General features: G+C 41.1%; 1 protein-coding gene across 5 annotated transcripts in view; it reads left to right on the top strand.

The window, feature by feature from the left end:
• Positions 1 to 18,115, top strand: part of LOC135247353 (carbohydrate sulfotransferase 15-like) — a 66,033-nt gene that overhangs the window by 35,471 nt on the left and 12,447 nt on the right. For 3 of the 5 annotated variants that reach the window (XM_064320694.1, XM_064320696.1, XM_064320693.1), the window contains exons 2-3: positions 14,604 to 15,187; positions 15,997 to 16,336. In XM_064320694.1, the coding sequence (XP_064176764.1) occupies positions 14,771 to 15,187; positions 15,997 to 16,336 (757 nt within the window). In that variant the 5' untranslated portion in view covers positions 14,604 to 14,770. Of the gene's footprint in view, positions 1 to 14,204; positions 14,287 to 14,371; positions 14,516 to 14,603; positions 15,188 to 15,996; positions 16,337 to 18,115 lie in introns of those variants that run through there. The other 2 variants (XM_064320695.1, XM_064320697.1) reach the window with 2 other exon arrangements.

Below are 18,115 nucleotides of genomic sequence, written 5' to 3'. Positions count from 1 at the left end.
CTCATGTGTACATCCCCAGTCTGAGATCACTGGGCTGTCTAAGTAAACATAAAGGGAGGGCCTGTTGTTACTCCTGCTGCTAAGGCAAACTGAGAGGGGCCTGTGGTGGGATCCCGAGGACGATCCCCTTTGCGGTAAACACTTTTTCTTTCTGTGTGGTTGTTTGCACTGTGCTGTCTGTCCTGTTTGTGATAAACCCCTAGGCTCACAGGCTGTACTGTACACACTTCATGTACTTTGGGTCTCCTGCTAAGAGGCCTTGGGTTAATTTTTTATTCAGTTAGCACAGGGCCATGTTAAACTTTCTTGTTTTCTTCCGATGCATTGCTGGTGACAGTAATTGCATTATTGGTTAAAATCTTAAAATGAAAGATGGAGGAGCCAAGACTTCGATGCAATGCAAGGATGGTAATTTTGTTAGGATGCTTGGGATTTGGGGAAAAGAAAGTTCTTTTGATGTGCGGAGAAAAATGATGCATATCTAACGGAGGTAGGCCGGGCGATTTCTCTGAACCATGATCCTCGCTGTCTGGATGGCGTGCCAGGGAGTACGATAAGCTCATTGACCCGAAAACCTGGGTACCTTGCCAAAAGCTCTGATAACACTTTTTTTTCTGGATTCCCAAGCCAATCAGGTCACTTAAGCTTCTCCCACCCTCCCCCCTCCCCACCTTCAAAATCCTGCAGCCAACTGATAGGCATCAGTTTGCATTATCCAGGTCATGACACTGTTGTAATGGAGGCGCATCATGCTGTATGTTTCAATCCACATTCCCCATCATCCACACTGCACAGCAAGAGATACCATTATCTCACTGTGATGAAGGCCCAAGCGACTAGTATGAACAAGTAATTGCTCTTGGAGAATGGTATGCCACACAGTGGATTCTCACATACTCGGCCCTGCTTCTCAGCTGTGCTACACCCGTATGTTGTGGTGCTGAGAATCTCTTTTTAATCAGGTTCATATTAATTTACTGACTGTAAATGTATTCAAATCCTTCCGCATAAATGCATAATTATGAACCCGGAGTTGTAAAGTTTTTAGTGCTACTGACTATACAAAATTTTCCATATGCTGAATGAGCCAATGCATTGAATCAACTTGGCCTTGGCCATCAGAAATAAACAAATGCCCTGAATATTGCACAGTTTAGCACGTTTTATAGTGCTGTGTGTTACTTTTTCATTTTTAAATGATTTTCTTTATTATATTTTTTTATATAGGCCTGGACTTAATCAACATTTATCCACAGTTCTCTATAATGAATGGGAAAAGTTTTTTGGTGGTTGCTGAATTGGCTAAACTGTTTGGCCAAGAAAAAAATTTCATTGTCTGTCAAGTCACAGTAAAGGGCAATTACAAATCCAAGTCATAGTTTCTTTTAACATTTTTACAATTGAACTGTTCATGTGGGTTTAAAGCACACAAGGATGAATTTAGTTAATTGTGCTTGTTTTAAATTCCATGACCTCTGCTCCTGGACAAATTTACTGAAGTAGCTGCATTCAAATAGCTAGTGCCCATTGCATGTCCGTGGTTAGCATCTGTTAAATGAGTTTGGTGCTTGTGGTTACAGACACGTGTGGAGAGGTTACATTACAGTGGAATAAACAGCCCTGCCTTTGGCCTGCTCCAGGCTTCAAGAAGAGGACAAATGGAATGTGGGGAGGCTGGCTTTCAACTTGTACAAGGAGTAGTTTGGCCTGCATGTGATGGTTCCTGTCAACAGCAACACATTTTGGTGTGGATGCTTTTCAGGGCCTTGTCCTCAACTCAGCCTTTAATACTGATCCAAAGGCCTCTGACTTGGTTTTATTGTCTCACTGAAACGATATATGAGAGAGTCTGTTTCGCATTTGCAGTGACAGAGAATATGAGATAATTCTAAGTTGAATCCAGAGAACATCCTATACTTTGCCCTGAAAAACCAAACTTTCAAAACAAATCCATGATTCCTATCCCAGTCTGCTGATTTTTTGTTGTTAAAAAGACATCCTTCCTATTTGTTATATTTATTCATTTGTATTTACGTTTGTGAGAAACTTTACAAATGTGTGGGCTTTGTGATTATTATTATTATTATTATTATTATTATTATTATTACGAGTATGATTATGATTATGATTATACTGATGATGATGATGATTATTATTATTAACTGAGCCTCTTCCCTCAAATAATAATAATAATAAGCACCATTATTTTTTATAATAAACATAATAAAAAGAATTTCCAGAAAATAGCAGGCAACAATGCAAATAAAGACAGTAATAACCAAGTCCACACACAGACATTTGTACAGAGAATCGGATGAAAGGTGATTTGATCTGTGAAATGTGTGGCGTTCTTTTTATACTAAGCATTATCAGGTCTACAACTTAATTAGAGAGGGCCTTGTAATGAGCGACTGTAAGACTCTAATGAGGTCCGTATGCGTGGCATTCAGTCTAAAAAGAACTATTCATTTTCAACAGAAGTGAAGTGTGATTTTGCTTAATCCCATCGGATAAAAATAGGCATGTAGGATCTTAGTAGTCACATCCACAAAAGATGTTTTCTTTTAATGAGGTAGGAAAGAAAGTGTAACATAGCCAGCATTGCCAACTGTCCCAGCCGAGGAATTGTGTACCTGATTAAAAAAGCTAATCACTGCCTTTGTCGAAACAAGTGTGGATGTTATAAAGCCACGTTTAAAACAACTTGTTTTACTGCATCCCTACATAAACAGCTATTTGTTGCCCTGCCTTCTTGTGGTAATTAAATTTTGGTTGCTAGTTAATATTTGTGCAATTCTAAGTGGAGATTCAGCTCTAAAAGGGAATCACCTCTGTGACTGGCCATAAGCGAATGGTTTTTTTTGTTTGATTTTAAGAAAGGCTTAGTTTCCATGAGTATTGCTCTTTTCATATAAACCAGTGTTTTGTCACCACTGCATAGGATAATGTCTGTATTTATTTATTTTGTGATTGGTTGATTCAGGCTACGCCATTTCAAGTAAGCAAAGAGTAGAATTTCCAGGATGGTTTGTTTTTGTGGTGGCTTTTATTGATTTAATAACATGATTGCATCTGTCAGTGCAAGTTATTGCACTCAACTAAACTATGTTTTCATTCCAAAAATAAATGAATTTAATGAAACACACCTACAAGCTTAAAATAGCTTTCCCATGAATAAATAGCTTGCTCCTAACAAAACACAAAAACCCACCCTGCCCTATCCCTCATTCTGTTGCCCCCCCGGACCCCCCCAACCTTCCCCTCTGTCCTGACACACACACACACACGCACACACACACACTTTCCTTTTACATAAAAATCCTTGAATTTTATATAAGCTCTTTTGGACTATAGCCAACTGTCATGCACAGTGTACACAGTACTGTAAACATCCAGAGTGGGATAATTAGGCCCCCATGTTCTTCAGTCTCTGCATTTGTCAAGCCGAAGCAAAGCAGGAGTTGCAGAGAGGAATGAACTTACACTAAAACAAACATAAGGAGGCCAGTTTGTGGCACCTTGAAGACAGGAAAACACACAGAAGAAGAGCAGATGGAGGGGAAGAGAGCTAACGCCTTTTCTTTTTAAAATATGGGTGGGAACAGGCTAGAGCTCTTCTGTCATCGTCAAAGTAATTTGACGGTAACTCACATAAGCAACACCTCTGGTTTTCCTCAGAACTGAGTAGCAATTTGACTGCTGTTTGCTTTTGGTGGATAATTGCTTTGGTTTACAGGAGAGGGGAGAGTATTGGCAGTAGCCTGTCAAAGAGGTTTAGACAAGAGGATAGTGGAGTCAAACCACAGCATGTCTGCTCATTTTCTAACACAGTGAACAAATCCCTCCTACCTTGGTTAGCTGCTTTACCCCTGTCCATCTCTGCTTCATACAGTCCTGGATCTGTACTCAGCCTCATCTTTTATGGAGGTGTTTGTGAGGAGCCACCATAGTTTTGTAGGAAGAGGAAAGCTAGCAAGATTACGAGCACATTGTCAGGATGTGGCTGTAAGACACTGGGATGATGTGCTTCAGAAGTTTTATTCACTGTTGCTTGCCTCATGCCTGCAATAACAAACATCACATCAAAGAAAGAGCAACTTAAAAATATAGGCTTTTCTTTTTTATTATTTTAAATATTGCTTGTGCGTATGTGTGTATCTTAAAATATAAGTTTTGTTTTATTTTGATTTGTAAAAACATAAAAATTGTACTTAAAAAGTGTATTTCCAATACTATGATTTTGAAATGTGTGTGCAAGATCAAAAGGAGACCAAGCACTGGTTTGCAACCTATTAAACAGGGTAAAACAAAATCAAAATGTGATGGATAAAAATGGTACATGGCATGCTTTCACCTTTAAAACCACAGGATGCTTTCAATCCAAGCATATTGCTACATCCATTGTCTGAAAATGATAAAAGATCATAGTCTGGTAAGGGCAGATATACTTTTCTGAAGACAGACATTATTTCTTCATTCGAAGATTTACTCACAGGTGGAAATCACCAGGGGCTCTCTTGTTTTAGTGAGGGTATGGGGGTGGGTAGGCTGTGGAACCTGTATCACCCTGCATCCATTTAAACAGCCAGATCTGTCTCCATACATTATCTATGAGCAGCCAAATCCACCGTCTTTGAAATTCACATTTCATATTGATTGCAGTCAACAATTAATGGCCTCTGACACTTTCATTCATGTCAGCAGGTAGTATGGCCTTGTTGCCCATGGCGACAGGCATTTTTGCAATTGATTGACAGGAGGCTTTGGAATGAATATAAAACAGCTAGTTACAACATTCACAAGTTCCCCTTAATGCCGGTAATTCACTCTAAATAACTGTAGGTGGGACTATCGGAACATGAGTAGGTGTTTTGTCAGCGACTGAATTCTTGTCACAAATGGCTCCAAAGATTCACTGATGTTCTGAATGTTCACTGTGGACCAAAGAACATCTGTGTCAGATGAAAAATTAATGGCATAAATTGGATGTCTGCTTCCCAAGGGAATTATAGGTTTTGTTTGGCTATCAGTAAGGAAGGCATTACCCTTTTTCAGGGTGGAACATTCATGGTAAGGAGCCTTACAGCCACATTGCTGTCTGTCCTGTAAATTTGCTGGGCAGACTTATGCTCCCAGAAAACACTGCACCCTTGGTAAGCTGTGTGCCCCAGCTTTTCCTGTGCATATAACTCAGTTCACATGCCTTTCATGTGCACTCTATAAGTAGCAGGGTATGTTGACTGCCTGGCTTGGGAACAACACAAACAAGGTCACAACAAGCAGGCTTATTGCTGGTGTTCTCAGGAAAAAAAATCACATCACTGTCAACTGTGCTTCTAATTTTCAATGCTTCACACTTCAGGCTCTCAAAGTTGCCACACAGAAATAAAAAATGAAAGAGGTTTCATTGAGTGAGGAGGAGAGACAGACAACATGAGCAAAATAATTATGCATGAGATGAAAAGGATGAAAAGGCACTGCAGAAGAGGTGAACAGCAAAGAGAGGAATTACCTGAGAAGTAACAAGACATCTGCGGGGAGCGTGTTGTCGGGAAAAGAACGTCTATGTAACAGTTGTGTCTGAGTTTAGGTAACTGATGTGAGACAGTACTTCAAGAAATAGGCCAGTGGAAGGAGAGGGAGGAACGTGAGTCCAGAATGTCCAATGCCTGTCTCAAAAAATCCCTCCACCTCATATTGCTGTAGTAAGTGGAGTAGCAGAGAGATGGACATGACAACAATTAGATGCAAAGGCTCAGAGAGTGAGGCTCTGTTATAAATTGGAAAGAAGTTATTTTGGAGAAAATTGTGATGCTAACCTGGGAAGAAAATGAAAAGAAAAAGTATGCAAATGTTTAAATGCAGAGAAAGGAATTTCCATATATTAGTCATGGTATGAATAACTTGTGCACAATAACTAAGAAATATAGGCTTCATTACTTATGTTTTTCTTTTTTTAATCTGGTGAATTATTCATTGAGGGCCTGCTGCAAAAAAAAAAAAACTGCTGTTAAGCAGTGGACGTATAAAAGGCCTATTATTGATTTTATCCAATGCTATATGAAGTTGTCTCTCTGGGGTGTAAAGACCTATGAACTGTAGCTCCTAATTAAAACTTCAAACAAATGAACTTCACCTTGAGTTTGTTATTTTGATTTTTTTTTTTTGTCAAATTCGTTGACCTGGAAGGTATTGTCCTGTATTATGTAATCCAAGCCTCAGTCTGTATAATATCGGCCACTATTCTTTTCTTAAATTAAATTATTATAATTATTATTATGTTCTGTCAACATTTCTGTGAAGAACTGCAGTGCCTCTGGCCATACAGTATGCACCCATTACAGTCATTAATAATTCAATATTTAGTCTTTTGTTTATACATAATATTTATGACACCATTATGAGCTCTAATCCACCTCATAGAAGTCCTGGTTTAGGGAGTCTTCCAAGGAAATTATGATAATGAATAAAAGATTAGGTGAGAAAGTGCTGAAGTGGCCTTCCTCCTCTGATCCTCGTTCAAAACATCATCATAATCTTAGGGGACAGATTCCTAGCCTGATGAAAGAGCACTGTGACAAGGGAGTACTTCATGAGCCATTGGCCTGCTTTAGGTTCAAGGTCAGTTTGAGCTTACGCCCCCCCCACAACCCTCCTCACCTACCCCCCTCACACCTCTCCAGTGGTTGCAGCCCAGCAGTTGCTGTGCCAAGAATAATGGATGCGATATATGAATGAGAAACGAGTATATTCTGCATTTTCATTGATTGCAATTGACAAGTTTGCAGTGTGTGTGATGCATGATGTGAAGCAAGTAAACAATTTACTTGGAAGCAGTACATTGAGCTTATAAATAAAGTCCTTTACACGTGACCACATTCAGTGGCCTTAGCAATGGCACTCAGTTGGTATGAATGACCCTTGTACACAAATCTGAATTTACAATAAAACTGAACTTTTTACATATTAGGCCTTCCACTCAATATGTAATAGCTTCCATTTTTAAGGTAATGTTCTATGATGGATATTTAGGGTAAATCTGAATCATTCTTCTTGCGCATATGTGGAAAAAAACGAGACATTAGGCTACAGCATTCCATTTGTAGGACCAGAAGTGGAATACAACAGAATTGTCCATTTACATTATCCCCTAGCTTTATTTTAAGCTCATGCATGCACACTTCTATAGAGCATTTTTATTCAAGCGCTGACAGAGATGCATGTTCTAATAAGCATAATATAGTCTTTATTTTATTTACGTGATATATTTTCAGGGCATGTATTGTGCATTCGATGTACAGTTCTCCAGTACTCACTGGTGATTAACGGATCCGTCATCTCATAACGTTGACTACAGCAATGGTTTCGTCAGTCCTTGACAGCTTAGTGTTAAAATCACGGTCCAAGGGTAATGTTCAGTAATGAATCGAGAAAAGGTTTGCGTCCTTGCGCTTTGAATAGATCGTGGGGGAAGCCGATAAGCAAACCTTAAGGTCTCGTGCTCATTTGCACCCCTGACTGCAATCACAAATACAAGGGTAGTATTTTTATTTGCTTGGCCTTTTTTTGTGGGAGTACTCAGTTGGCCTATTAGCCTTCCTTTGTCTCATCATATTCGGACTGTGTTTGTTGCCTACTGTTTGTGACATGATGAAAGCAACAACGTTGTTTATTTATTTATTTTTGCCATATTTGCTTTGTATATTAAGTATACAATATTTAGTATTCAATATTGCTCTATTTCCATACATATTCAATGGATTGTGGTTTGCTTAGGTGGTAGCATACCTTAATACCTCCTGGAGGTAATGGATGGAGTTCATTCAGAATTAATTAATTACTTGGACTGTGGCCATGTCACATTATAGGAATTATAATGGTCATAAATAGCAGACGGGATGAACATTGGCACCCTGTGGAGTGCAGGGAGCAAATTGTGGGCTGAGTCAGTATTTAATTGGTCCATTCTGCAGCCGGACTTTTGATTTCAACCAGCTGCATTGTTGAAAAAAAAAAATATATAAAAATTCAGTTCAACTTGGTGTAATGAACTGTGAGGGATGTCAGGGGCCAATAACTGTTCAAACGTTGCTTGGAGCTACCTTTTATGGCAGAAACTAATCACAAAGTTACACTAAACTGTTTGTCCTTTCCCTGTGGATACATTATCAAAACAAGTGATGCATTGGGTTAATGTGATTGGCCAAAACACACATACCACACAAATCATTAGAGTTGTGTTAAGCACAATAAAATCTAATGTAGTGCCTCTAGCCAAAATGTATACAGTCTTGTTGTTAATATTATTTGTCTGCAGAACTCTAAGATTTTGACATGGGATATATTGCCGTACTTGTTTCTTTCTTGTTTGTTTCATGGGAGCACTCTAAAAAAGTGACTTGCGCAATTATGTAACCTTTATTTTTCTTGTTATGAAACAAACTTTTGCAAAGTTTTTCCATCTAGGCTGACGCAAAGGATTACTGTGGATGCCGTATATGAGAGGTGGACAGAAATAGACTTGTTTTTGAATTCTACTTTACTCCGAAAATTCAGAACAGCTATTATGGCTGAACAGGGCCACTATTATGGTGTGTTGTTCCTACGTTTTGAGAGAAGGACTTCTGGGAGCTACCTCAGGTCCACTCTTTCACACATTCTGTCGCGCGCTCTTCGTAATCTGTTCTCAGCAGTGCATCACTTCACACGACAGGAACAAACAAACAATCAAACAATCAAAGAGGAGCATTCCTGAGGTGGCTGCCTTTGTGTTCTCTGGGGGGTCCACAGTCCTCAGCGGATTCTTGTGAGAGTGTGATATTCTCAATGTTTTTGGCTGAACTCTTTCTATATTCGAGGATGGCTGTTGGTTGCCAGAGTTCCCCTGAACTCCACAGCCTGTCTCTCATCTTTGCCTCACTGCTCACAATCAAGCCTGGTATAAACACAGCCCCTCTGTGCACTGCTAAAAAGTATACCACTGAGAGGGGACAGTGCTGGCTCACAGTCCCTAGACAGAGGAGGGATTCCTCGATGCCTGGTTGAGACAATCCAGCTCGGTTCTGAACACTGGAATATTGATTCCCTGGTGTGAGAGTTGAGTGCATCTGTAACGAGTCAAGTGTCACGACCCACTGGATGTAACCAGTTAGCTTTCCCCACAGCTTTCCTCTGTTGAGGTAGGCTAATTGAGTTGTTGTGCTTTGTGACGGCGTTGTGCCATGGTTTCCAGCAGTCGAGGCAACGTCTCTTATTTCCGACCACAAATTCCCAAGACCTCGGAGGCTGACCGCTGGGCACTCTTGCCTACTACACCAGAAAAATATCTGGAAGGATCTTTGTTTTCCTTGAGTGATTTCAGGGCCGTGGATTGTGCTTTCTTGAGCCTTTTGACTCAACTTCAAAATCCTTCGTTACATTCCATTCTGTTTTCAATGTTACCAAAACCAGCTTTCCTTCTCAGCAGCACAGTATGGTGGAGGGGGTGCGGTAAGGGGGTGGGGGGGCAGTTAGGATGATTCCAAGGGCCCTAACTGACAGGGGCCCTCAAAAATATGGTGCGCTTACAATAACTACAGGGATGGTGTGGCCTGGGGTGGTGGGGTCCGATGTGAAATCTTTTCATGGGGCCCAAAATCCCTGGTGGCGCCCCTGCTCCTTCTCATAAAGTTTAATCGGTCATGTAAACAAACGAAACGAGTAATACGTAGTGGGTCTCATGTGACATTTTTCCAGCACTGTAGTGGTGAGATGTAGAAAGAACTAAAAAAACTCTCTTCCAGAACTGGGACAGAGTAGTCACTGTTCTCTGATAATGAATATGGATCGCAGCTCCCCATTTCACACTCAAGTCACAACAACTTTTAGGCCACCAAGGATCTGGACTCATTCATTTTAAATAGTTAAAATACATTTTTGGAACAAAATGTCCACATTATACTTTTTTGGTCTGAAAATGTAAAAGCACACAGGGAAAAATATTTTTTTTGCGCACAAGTTGAAATTAGTTCCCGGCTCTGTAATTGTAAAACTGCCTTTTATACAATTTTTTGAACAACTGGACCGGCTGGGTTTCACCACAGTCAACAATGCTTATGTATAATTGCCATATTCTGAGCAGCGACCTGGGTCATGTGACAGTTCAGCAACAATGTCAGATTTAATCTTCCAACAGAGTGAGCTCAGTAAGCTCTTTTGGCACTAATATTATGTCTATTTTGAGCACGTTTCTGAACTGTCTAAAAGCTCCAGTTGCTACCGTTTTTTCTGAAAGCTTAGTTTGTTATTGGAACTTCCCAAGAAAAACATAGATCTGCATCTATAATTGAAATTAAATGGCTGTCATGATAATAAATTATGAAGGATCTGATGCCACTGGCTCATGGTTCAACAGCATCACATGATGCAACGAGACTGATGGTGGCTAGAGATTGGTAAGGGGGAATGTGTTGACTGAGCTTGTGTGAACAGAAAGTATGTTTCTTTGAAATACACTAGACACTAATAAACACTAATAAACATAACTCTCTTCTGATGTGAACAAGGTTTAGGTTTTGCAGGGGATAAAGCCTACCCAAAACACACATAACATTGACTGCCTCAGCTTGATGTTCAAGGACAGGCAGACAGTGAGAGTTCTGTCTTATGAAACATTAAGGACCTAGCAGTGTAAGAAAAATGACAAAAGGAAAAACCATTTACAATAACAGTTTCTTGACCATTGACCTCTTTACTGTGCTTCAGTAGGGCGGAGAACTGGGTGAATTGTTGCGTGGATGTACAAATTAGCCTGGTCTTTCCTGTTTCCCACATGAGTTCCTGTACAGATATATTTTTGGCATGAGACTTAGGCTGTGTTCATTCCTGGCATTAAAATGCATCTTGGGTGATCCGATCACAAGTGGACAGCTCTCTCTCTCTCTCTCTCTCTCTCTCTCTCTCTCTCTCTCTCCCTCTCTCTCCCTCTCCCTATCCTTCCTCCACAGCCTAAGGCACAGCCATTAAATTGACTTCAGCCTTGATTGAATCAATAAACATTGATGGCACGGAGATTATGAAGACACAGTCTTCATGCCATCACAGTGCCTGTTCATTGTCATGATTAGAAGGAGCCTTGCTGGGGATGTTGAATTATGAAAATTAACTGGCCGAGACCCTTTTTGAGGAATAATTTCTGGCATTTAGATTGGTGAATTGAAATGAGAGTACAGGTTTCATTAAAGCTTTCATTTTAACTGGTAATGCCTTGGAGAATCAGTGGTGCTGATAAATGCCATTTATTTAGTGTGAACTGAAAATGCTCTACATTACTTGCCTAGAAAGGCTTTACAGCTAATTTTACTTTTGTCTTTGAAATAAAGCTATTCTTGTACTGTATGACCGACTTGCCTGATCCAGTAGGATAAAAAAAAAGCTCTACAGTAAAACACAATGATTGTGTCAAATCAGTGTGTCTCTAATGTTTATTCATTTATTTACGATGCTACAGTAATTGCATATGTTAGCTTCTCCTCCATGAATGCTCCTATTTTAGCTTTAGGAGGCCTGACTGAGGCCTACGGACCTTCCTGGGTTTTGTGCCGGTTTGGGCCAAGATTGCATTCTGCTAGAAGTTTACTGTGAGAGTCTGACTGCTCCACTCCATTCCTGCTGCCTTGGTCCCAGCTGGAGGTAAATTGCATTACGTGGACTCTGTGGCCCTGCTGTAATCTCCACTTCTCTTGGCGGTAAGATGGCGAGGAAGCAATATCAAGAGCCGCAAGTAGTGGTGACTCATTTTCGACTCATTTCATAATGAGAAACGACACTTCATGAGAAGACCATGTGCTGGATTCAGAGCCAGAATGATGCCTGCTTTGTGTCTGGTGCCAGCCATTGTTTAACGGCAATGCCGTACATCCAATTTTTTTTTTTGAAATGCGGCAGCTTGAAAAACACACTTCGCGTTGTGCTACACTTATTTCTCAATCCCAGACAGGACTGAGTGGAAGTCAGGCATTACGTGCCAAAGATATACTGAGCAATCCAGCTAGAGAAGGTATGAGAATCCTAATTTGTGTTGGCATGGGAGGCTTCGGTATTTTCACGGAGATGGAAGGCTCTTGCTTTATCGGTAAAGCTCTGCCGATCGGTACGGTGGGTCACAGGGGAATGGCATTCTCTGATAATATAATCCTTTTGACTCCCCAACACCTGAAAACTCACACATCCCGCTCACCGTCCCTGTGAAATGGGAACAGGAATGCAATACCACACCTTACAGCCTTAAAACAGGCTGCCTTATCAGACCCTCCACATTGCGATCCGGGAGTGCGGTGGTAGAAAAAAATCAAACAAATGTGATGCTGTTTAATCAGGATTTTTGTAACTTGGGCATAGCGACTGGGAATCAATTGCAGGAAAAAATAGATTAACTCTATGCCACTACCTGAACTTTAAGTTAACATCTGTCAGAATCATGTAATCAATTTCTCTGAAATATGTGCCCATGCAATTTCCAAGCCAAACACAAAATGTTCTCACAGTGTTGCTGTCATGTATTGGCAATGTTATAACATTGACAAAACATTCCGTTAACATTACGAGAACATTTTTTTGTTAGCTGGGTTGTCACTGTATCTGAATCACAAATCACCAGTTAATTTGATGATGACTGTGTTGCATTCAAAAAGAAATAGATAAATAAATAAAAAGGTCAATACAAATTAAAGAAGATGCTTGAAAGCATTAAATATTGCACAGAATTTTTGAGCCCCAACGCCCAAACTCTAAAAGGTGCTGGGATACAATGAGCCTGTTCTAATGCTTGGCTGACAAGTTAAAGATGATGAAGACCTTTGCGTAAACAGAGTACGGTGTTTTTTTAAAAGCTGTTTGTTGTTGATAGATGCCAGAGTGGAATCTATTCTGGCCATTCTGCCTCATGTATCATAGAGAGCAGCTGGCTTCTGCCTGCTCTTAACGGCCCTTGCATTGCAGCTGTCAAAAGGTAATGGATTACATTTTAAACACCATCCCACAATACACTGGGTGGTTTCATCGGTTGAGGTTGGTGACACAAATCTGTTGAACATCTTTGTAGCATGTTGATGTTAACCACCTGGCTTGCTCTTTTAATGTAGTTGCCAATTATGTTTCATCTGAATCCTTTATTCAGTGTTGCATTTCACAATACCCGATTCCATTGTTCACACATTGCGATATCTTTTCGGTCACATATTTCTCTTTTCACATTTGGGAATGGGAGGGGGGTATTCTGCTTGTCAAAGCATCTTTGCAATCTCATGAGGGTTATTTTCCATAGGACAGGGGTTGCATTGTACTATCTGACTCATTTTAGTAGTTTGACATACATGTTGCAACAGAGAGAAACGGAATCCTACGTGGTCTTTATAGGGTATTCATCATTAGCATTTCGGCTGAACTGGAGCAGTGAAATGCGGGCACCTCGACGTTACTGCGCTATTTGTCCTCGGCAGGCTAACCCATAGCCCTCCTGTTGTTGGAGAAGAGATGCCCAGAGTCACTCTGAAGGATTATTGAGAAATGCAGGTTTATGGGGTTGACCAGTTATAGTACACTTGGAATTTCCATTATCTTCTATTGCATTCTCTGTGCTTCACTATGAACAAGCCATATCAGATGTGGCAGAACTTAGCATTGCTAGTTTTTCAGACAATTGTATTGATTACATATTTGCTCTGAACATTGCTGTGGTGACTTGGATCATTACTTTTTTTGAGCTTCTGTGTGAAGTATGAGGGGCTTAAGCTGTATATCATCAGTTATGTTTCATCTGAATCCTTTATTCAGTGTTGCATTTCACAATACCCGATTCCATTGTTCACACATTGCGATATCTTTTCGGTCACATATTTCTCTTTTCACATTTGGGAATGGGAGGGGGGTATTCTGCTTGTCAAAGCATCTTTGCAATCTCATGAGGATTATTTTCCATAGGGGTTGCATTGTACTATCTGACTCATTTTAGTAGTTTGACATACATGTTGCAACAGAGAGAAACGGAATCCTACGTGGTCAAAGCGTGGCCGCCTCAGTCTTCCAGTGTTTCGGCTAATCTGCGAAGGCAGCACTTTTGCAGGATGCGGCCGACATCCGTAAAACAACTCATCTTTCGTCACGATCTTAACCACAGTTGAGTTCACTCTCGGGCACCTCACTCGGGTTCTCAGTAAGAAGGGGCGGATTGCGTAAGCAGGGTTGTACATCCTTAAATCTGTACTTATAAATCAGCTGGCGTGGTCTACGACCACGTTATTTTGTGGGGTGAGTATATGCGGTACTGCACATCTTCATCAGGTTCTCCTGACGTAGCCTCCTTTCTTTTTCAATGCATGAAATGTTATTTCACCAGGGTGTGACCTGTTTCCTGTAGAATTCTTGTGAAAATGGTTTTGGGCTCTGGATTCTAGTTAAGCACGAGTGGCCCCATTGGCTAGAAAAGCAAACATATCAAAGCTGGAACGATGCACCTTGCTGTTGGTGATGTGCGCAGGTACTGAGGGGCCGCTTTTAGTTTGACGCAAAACCGTATGCTCCACTGAGAGGTGGCACATTTCACTGAATGTTCCTCTTTTTCACAGGGAGACCAAGGATTTTAGGTCAAAGTTTTGGACGCACATCCCCCTGGCTCCTGTCTGAAGACCCGTAATGGACCAGGGCCTCGGACCGCTTCCATGCGCCTCCCGTCCCACCGACGCTCTGGCCGAAATCCCGCGCCGGCGCTGAGAGCCCGTCCACCCCCGGGACTATGACCCAAACGGACTACAAGTTCAGCCTGCTCAGGGAAAGGCCGCTCCTGCTGCAGGTGGAGGACAGCCCCATGAACCTGTTCGCCGTGCTGGAGGTGAAGAGGGACCCCCAGCGCAGATGGAGCGCCCCGGCCTGCTTCAGGAAGGCCCGGCTGTACGGCTTTTTTTTCGGGCTGACGGTCATGTTTCTGATCATGGCCTCCTACATCCTGACCGGAGACAAGAAGAGACTGCTGCTGACCCCGTCTCCTTACCACTTCTCTGCGTTAGTCAACCCGGGGCCCTTTCCCTTCAACTTCTCTTCAGCCAAGGACTACGCCAACATTAAAATGGTGGTGAAAACCATCGCCTCTAAGGTGGTGTTCGGCCCCCGGCCGGTTCCTGACAGGAAGGACCTGGTCCACAGCGAGCCACATGTGAGTACCAGGTTTTGGATGTCTGGAATATTCAGTATTCACAGAACTGGTTTCCTAAAGCATTGCTAAAGTCTTTTTTGATATAAAAGAATATACACAATTCAAATTGATCTCCTGTTCAACCTATTGTGTGACTGGCATTCACCATTGTGTAAATTATTTTCCCTTGGACACAGATACATGTGGAAATTATATACTGATTACTGTCTTGTCCACGGCCATGTCTACATTAGCGAGGATTAAATTAAATGTTGACAAGTAATGTGAAATATAAACAAAAATCATTTGGAGAATGTTCCTTCATTTAAAACATGAATTCATTCCTTTATTGTTTATTTAAGCAGCTAACAAAACAGCAGCACATTTTAGGCAAAGAGCTTCAGTTTGCTATAGAGAATACTTACCATGCAAAATATTCTAGACAATGTCAGATTCTGTAAATCTCTGTCTCTTTTAATTCCATGATTTGGATAAACTAGTTTAAATACTTAATTCTTATGGTAATAAAGTAATATATGGTGAGATGCAAGTTGACATTCCTAATTTGTTATTGAACTGGATATAAATAATGAATTTGTGGGCACAACTGATATTACTCTACATCATAAATGTATGAATAATAGCCTATTTACTCGAGGGCTGACATGAAACCATGGGCCAATCAGTATTAACCGAACATGAGAGCTGCACTGAATTTATGCTCGGAAACCTATCTTTTCTGTGTAACTGTTACATCATGAGTGAGGCTATGAATGACACTGTGACTTCCTTTCTCGTGGCTTGTGACACACTATGCGTTCCCTCTGCAGATGTTTTCTATCATCCCCCGTAAATTCCTGCCCGATGTCAAGAACCCGTGCTGGTACGAGGAGCGCTCTGGGAATATCACCGGCGACCCTTACGGCGCGAACCTGTACGCCCGCTACTCCAAGCGTTTCCGAACCGCATTTGACAACCTGAGGAACACTTTCAGGGAACATTTGTATCGCCGCGGGAACAAGTACTACCGCCTGCGGTGCCTGCCCTACTTTTATATCATAGGCCAGCCAAAGTGCGGCACGACTGACCTTTATGACAGACTGAAGCTGCACCCTGATGTGAGGTTCACCACTTTCAAAGAGCCCCACTGGTGGACCAGGAAAAGGTTTGGTAAGTGAAAGTCTCTTTTTTCAAACTAATGGCTTAAAATTTATAGTTTATCTGTGATGTCTGAGAACAACTCTGGAGTGGTGAGTAATGCATTAATTCCAGGCTAAGGTTGTCATTGAGTTTAAAAAAATAAAAAAAAGTCTGCAAATCAAGGTCTAGTATGCTGTGGACATGGACCTCAGTTATCCATGACCCAATGTGTCCGGAATTAATTTAACCATAATTTGGAATTCTGTGGTACAATGCAATCTGTCCATGCTTACAGAAGACAGAAAATCACTGACAGGCCTGGAGAAATGTGAGAGTGTGTCTGCTTCCTACCACTTTCAACACTGCAGCATAAAGTACATAATGTTTTTGAAAATAAAATTACATTGGAGTTTGAGCCTTTGTCCAACATATTCAAACCTTCCATGTCAAGGGAAAGAATGGCTCAAAACTAAATAGTGCTGCACATTAATGGTTTGGGTATAAATGCATGGAAAGCTGCCTGGTCTCTGAACCATTGCCCATAGGAAGCACTAAGCTCAGTGATTTCGCAAACAACTATCAACACTAATGTACCTTCATTTTGAATTGCGCTGTCAGTGTGTGTTCCAGTTTTATGTTTAATGCCGCCTGAAGGTAATGAGATGTGCATATAAGCCTGAATGCGGCCTGGCATAGACGGGGGGTGGAGGGAACATGGGCCTGAATTCATTCGTGTCCTACTGTACTGTGCCTAGTGTAGCACGTATAATGTGTGCTCTACTATGTGCCATGTGTTGGGGGCTGGGCTCCACTGTGAATACAGTCCCTCTCGCTACCCAAACCCTTTTTCAGGAGTTTTGTTTGGCTGTCTAATCAGATAAAGGCTTACCCGCATGGGGTCCAAATTTCCCAGGCGTGCGGGTTGGCATCATCAATCACACGTGCTTTCCCTGATCTCCCATTGCTTCCTGTCCAATGATCATGAAGCTGTGTTGTTGGGCTACTCTCTATTGCTTAGAGCAAGTAAAGCCTATCAGAGGTGGAAACACCCTTTAAATCAATGCTCCTCTTCTTCACCAGCAAGATAATGGAAAGAAGGAAGAAAGAAAGAACCAAAAAGGCAGCAGCCACAGTAATTATAAATATGCTGTAGTAGGTTTAATTTCTGTATGTTGAGTGTTTATTTCGAAGTAGCTACTCCATAACATATGGTTTTTGTCATGATCCATACATATTATGCTCCTAGACACTTATTTCCAAATTGCTGTGTAATGTTCATTCGTGAAACTTGGGTTGTTGTGTGACGCTTGCATGTCCATTGTGTGTTGTCTCATCAAAATTAATAGACATTTTTAATCCACTACCAGCCTGCTGGAATGGTAAGCACCCAGAAAATGTGCTGCGTGAGGTTCATTCTCCCACTCACTACTGAATGGGTGACACTGCCTATGCTGTGCTATTGCATAAAGGCCATTTAGGACTGTTTCCTAAAATACCGTGCAGTGTTTGCCTTAAGAGGTTAAGTGAGCATATATAATATAAACCAGGAATTTATTGCAAGTATATGACAATCAAACCCAGAGAAAACATATCAAGTGCTCTTAAATGTCCGATCATGCTGATTTCATTGGTTTTTGCAAAAGCACTTGCGTTCTTGACTCACGCTTTAGGATTGGTGAGCTAATACCGACATATCATCAATTTGTTCATTTATTTTCCAAGCTAGTGCATGGCAAACATTAATTCCATTCACAGCGTGTCGGAAATTAAACTGCTTTACTAGCACTGGAGGAAGAATGTAGTAGAACA

This window comes from Anguilla rostrata, chromosome 2 (assembly GCF_018555375.3).
Source record: "Anguilla rostrata isolate EN2019 chromosome 2, ASM1855537v3, whole genome shotgun sequence".
NCBI lineage: Eukaryota > Metazoa > Chordata > Actinopteri > Anguilliformes > Anguillidae > Anguilla > Anguilla rostrata.
Note: the sequence above shows the minus strand (reverse complement) of the source record. Positions and strands in the feature narration are given on the sequence as shown.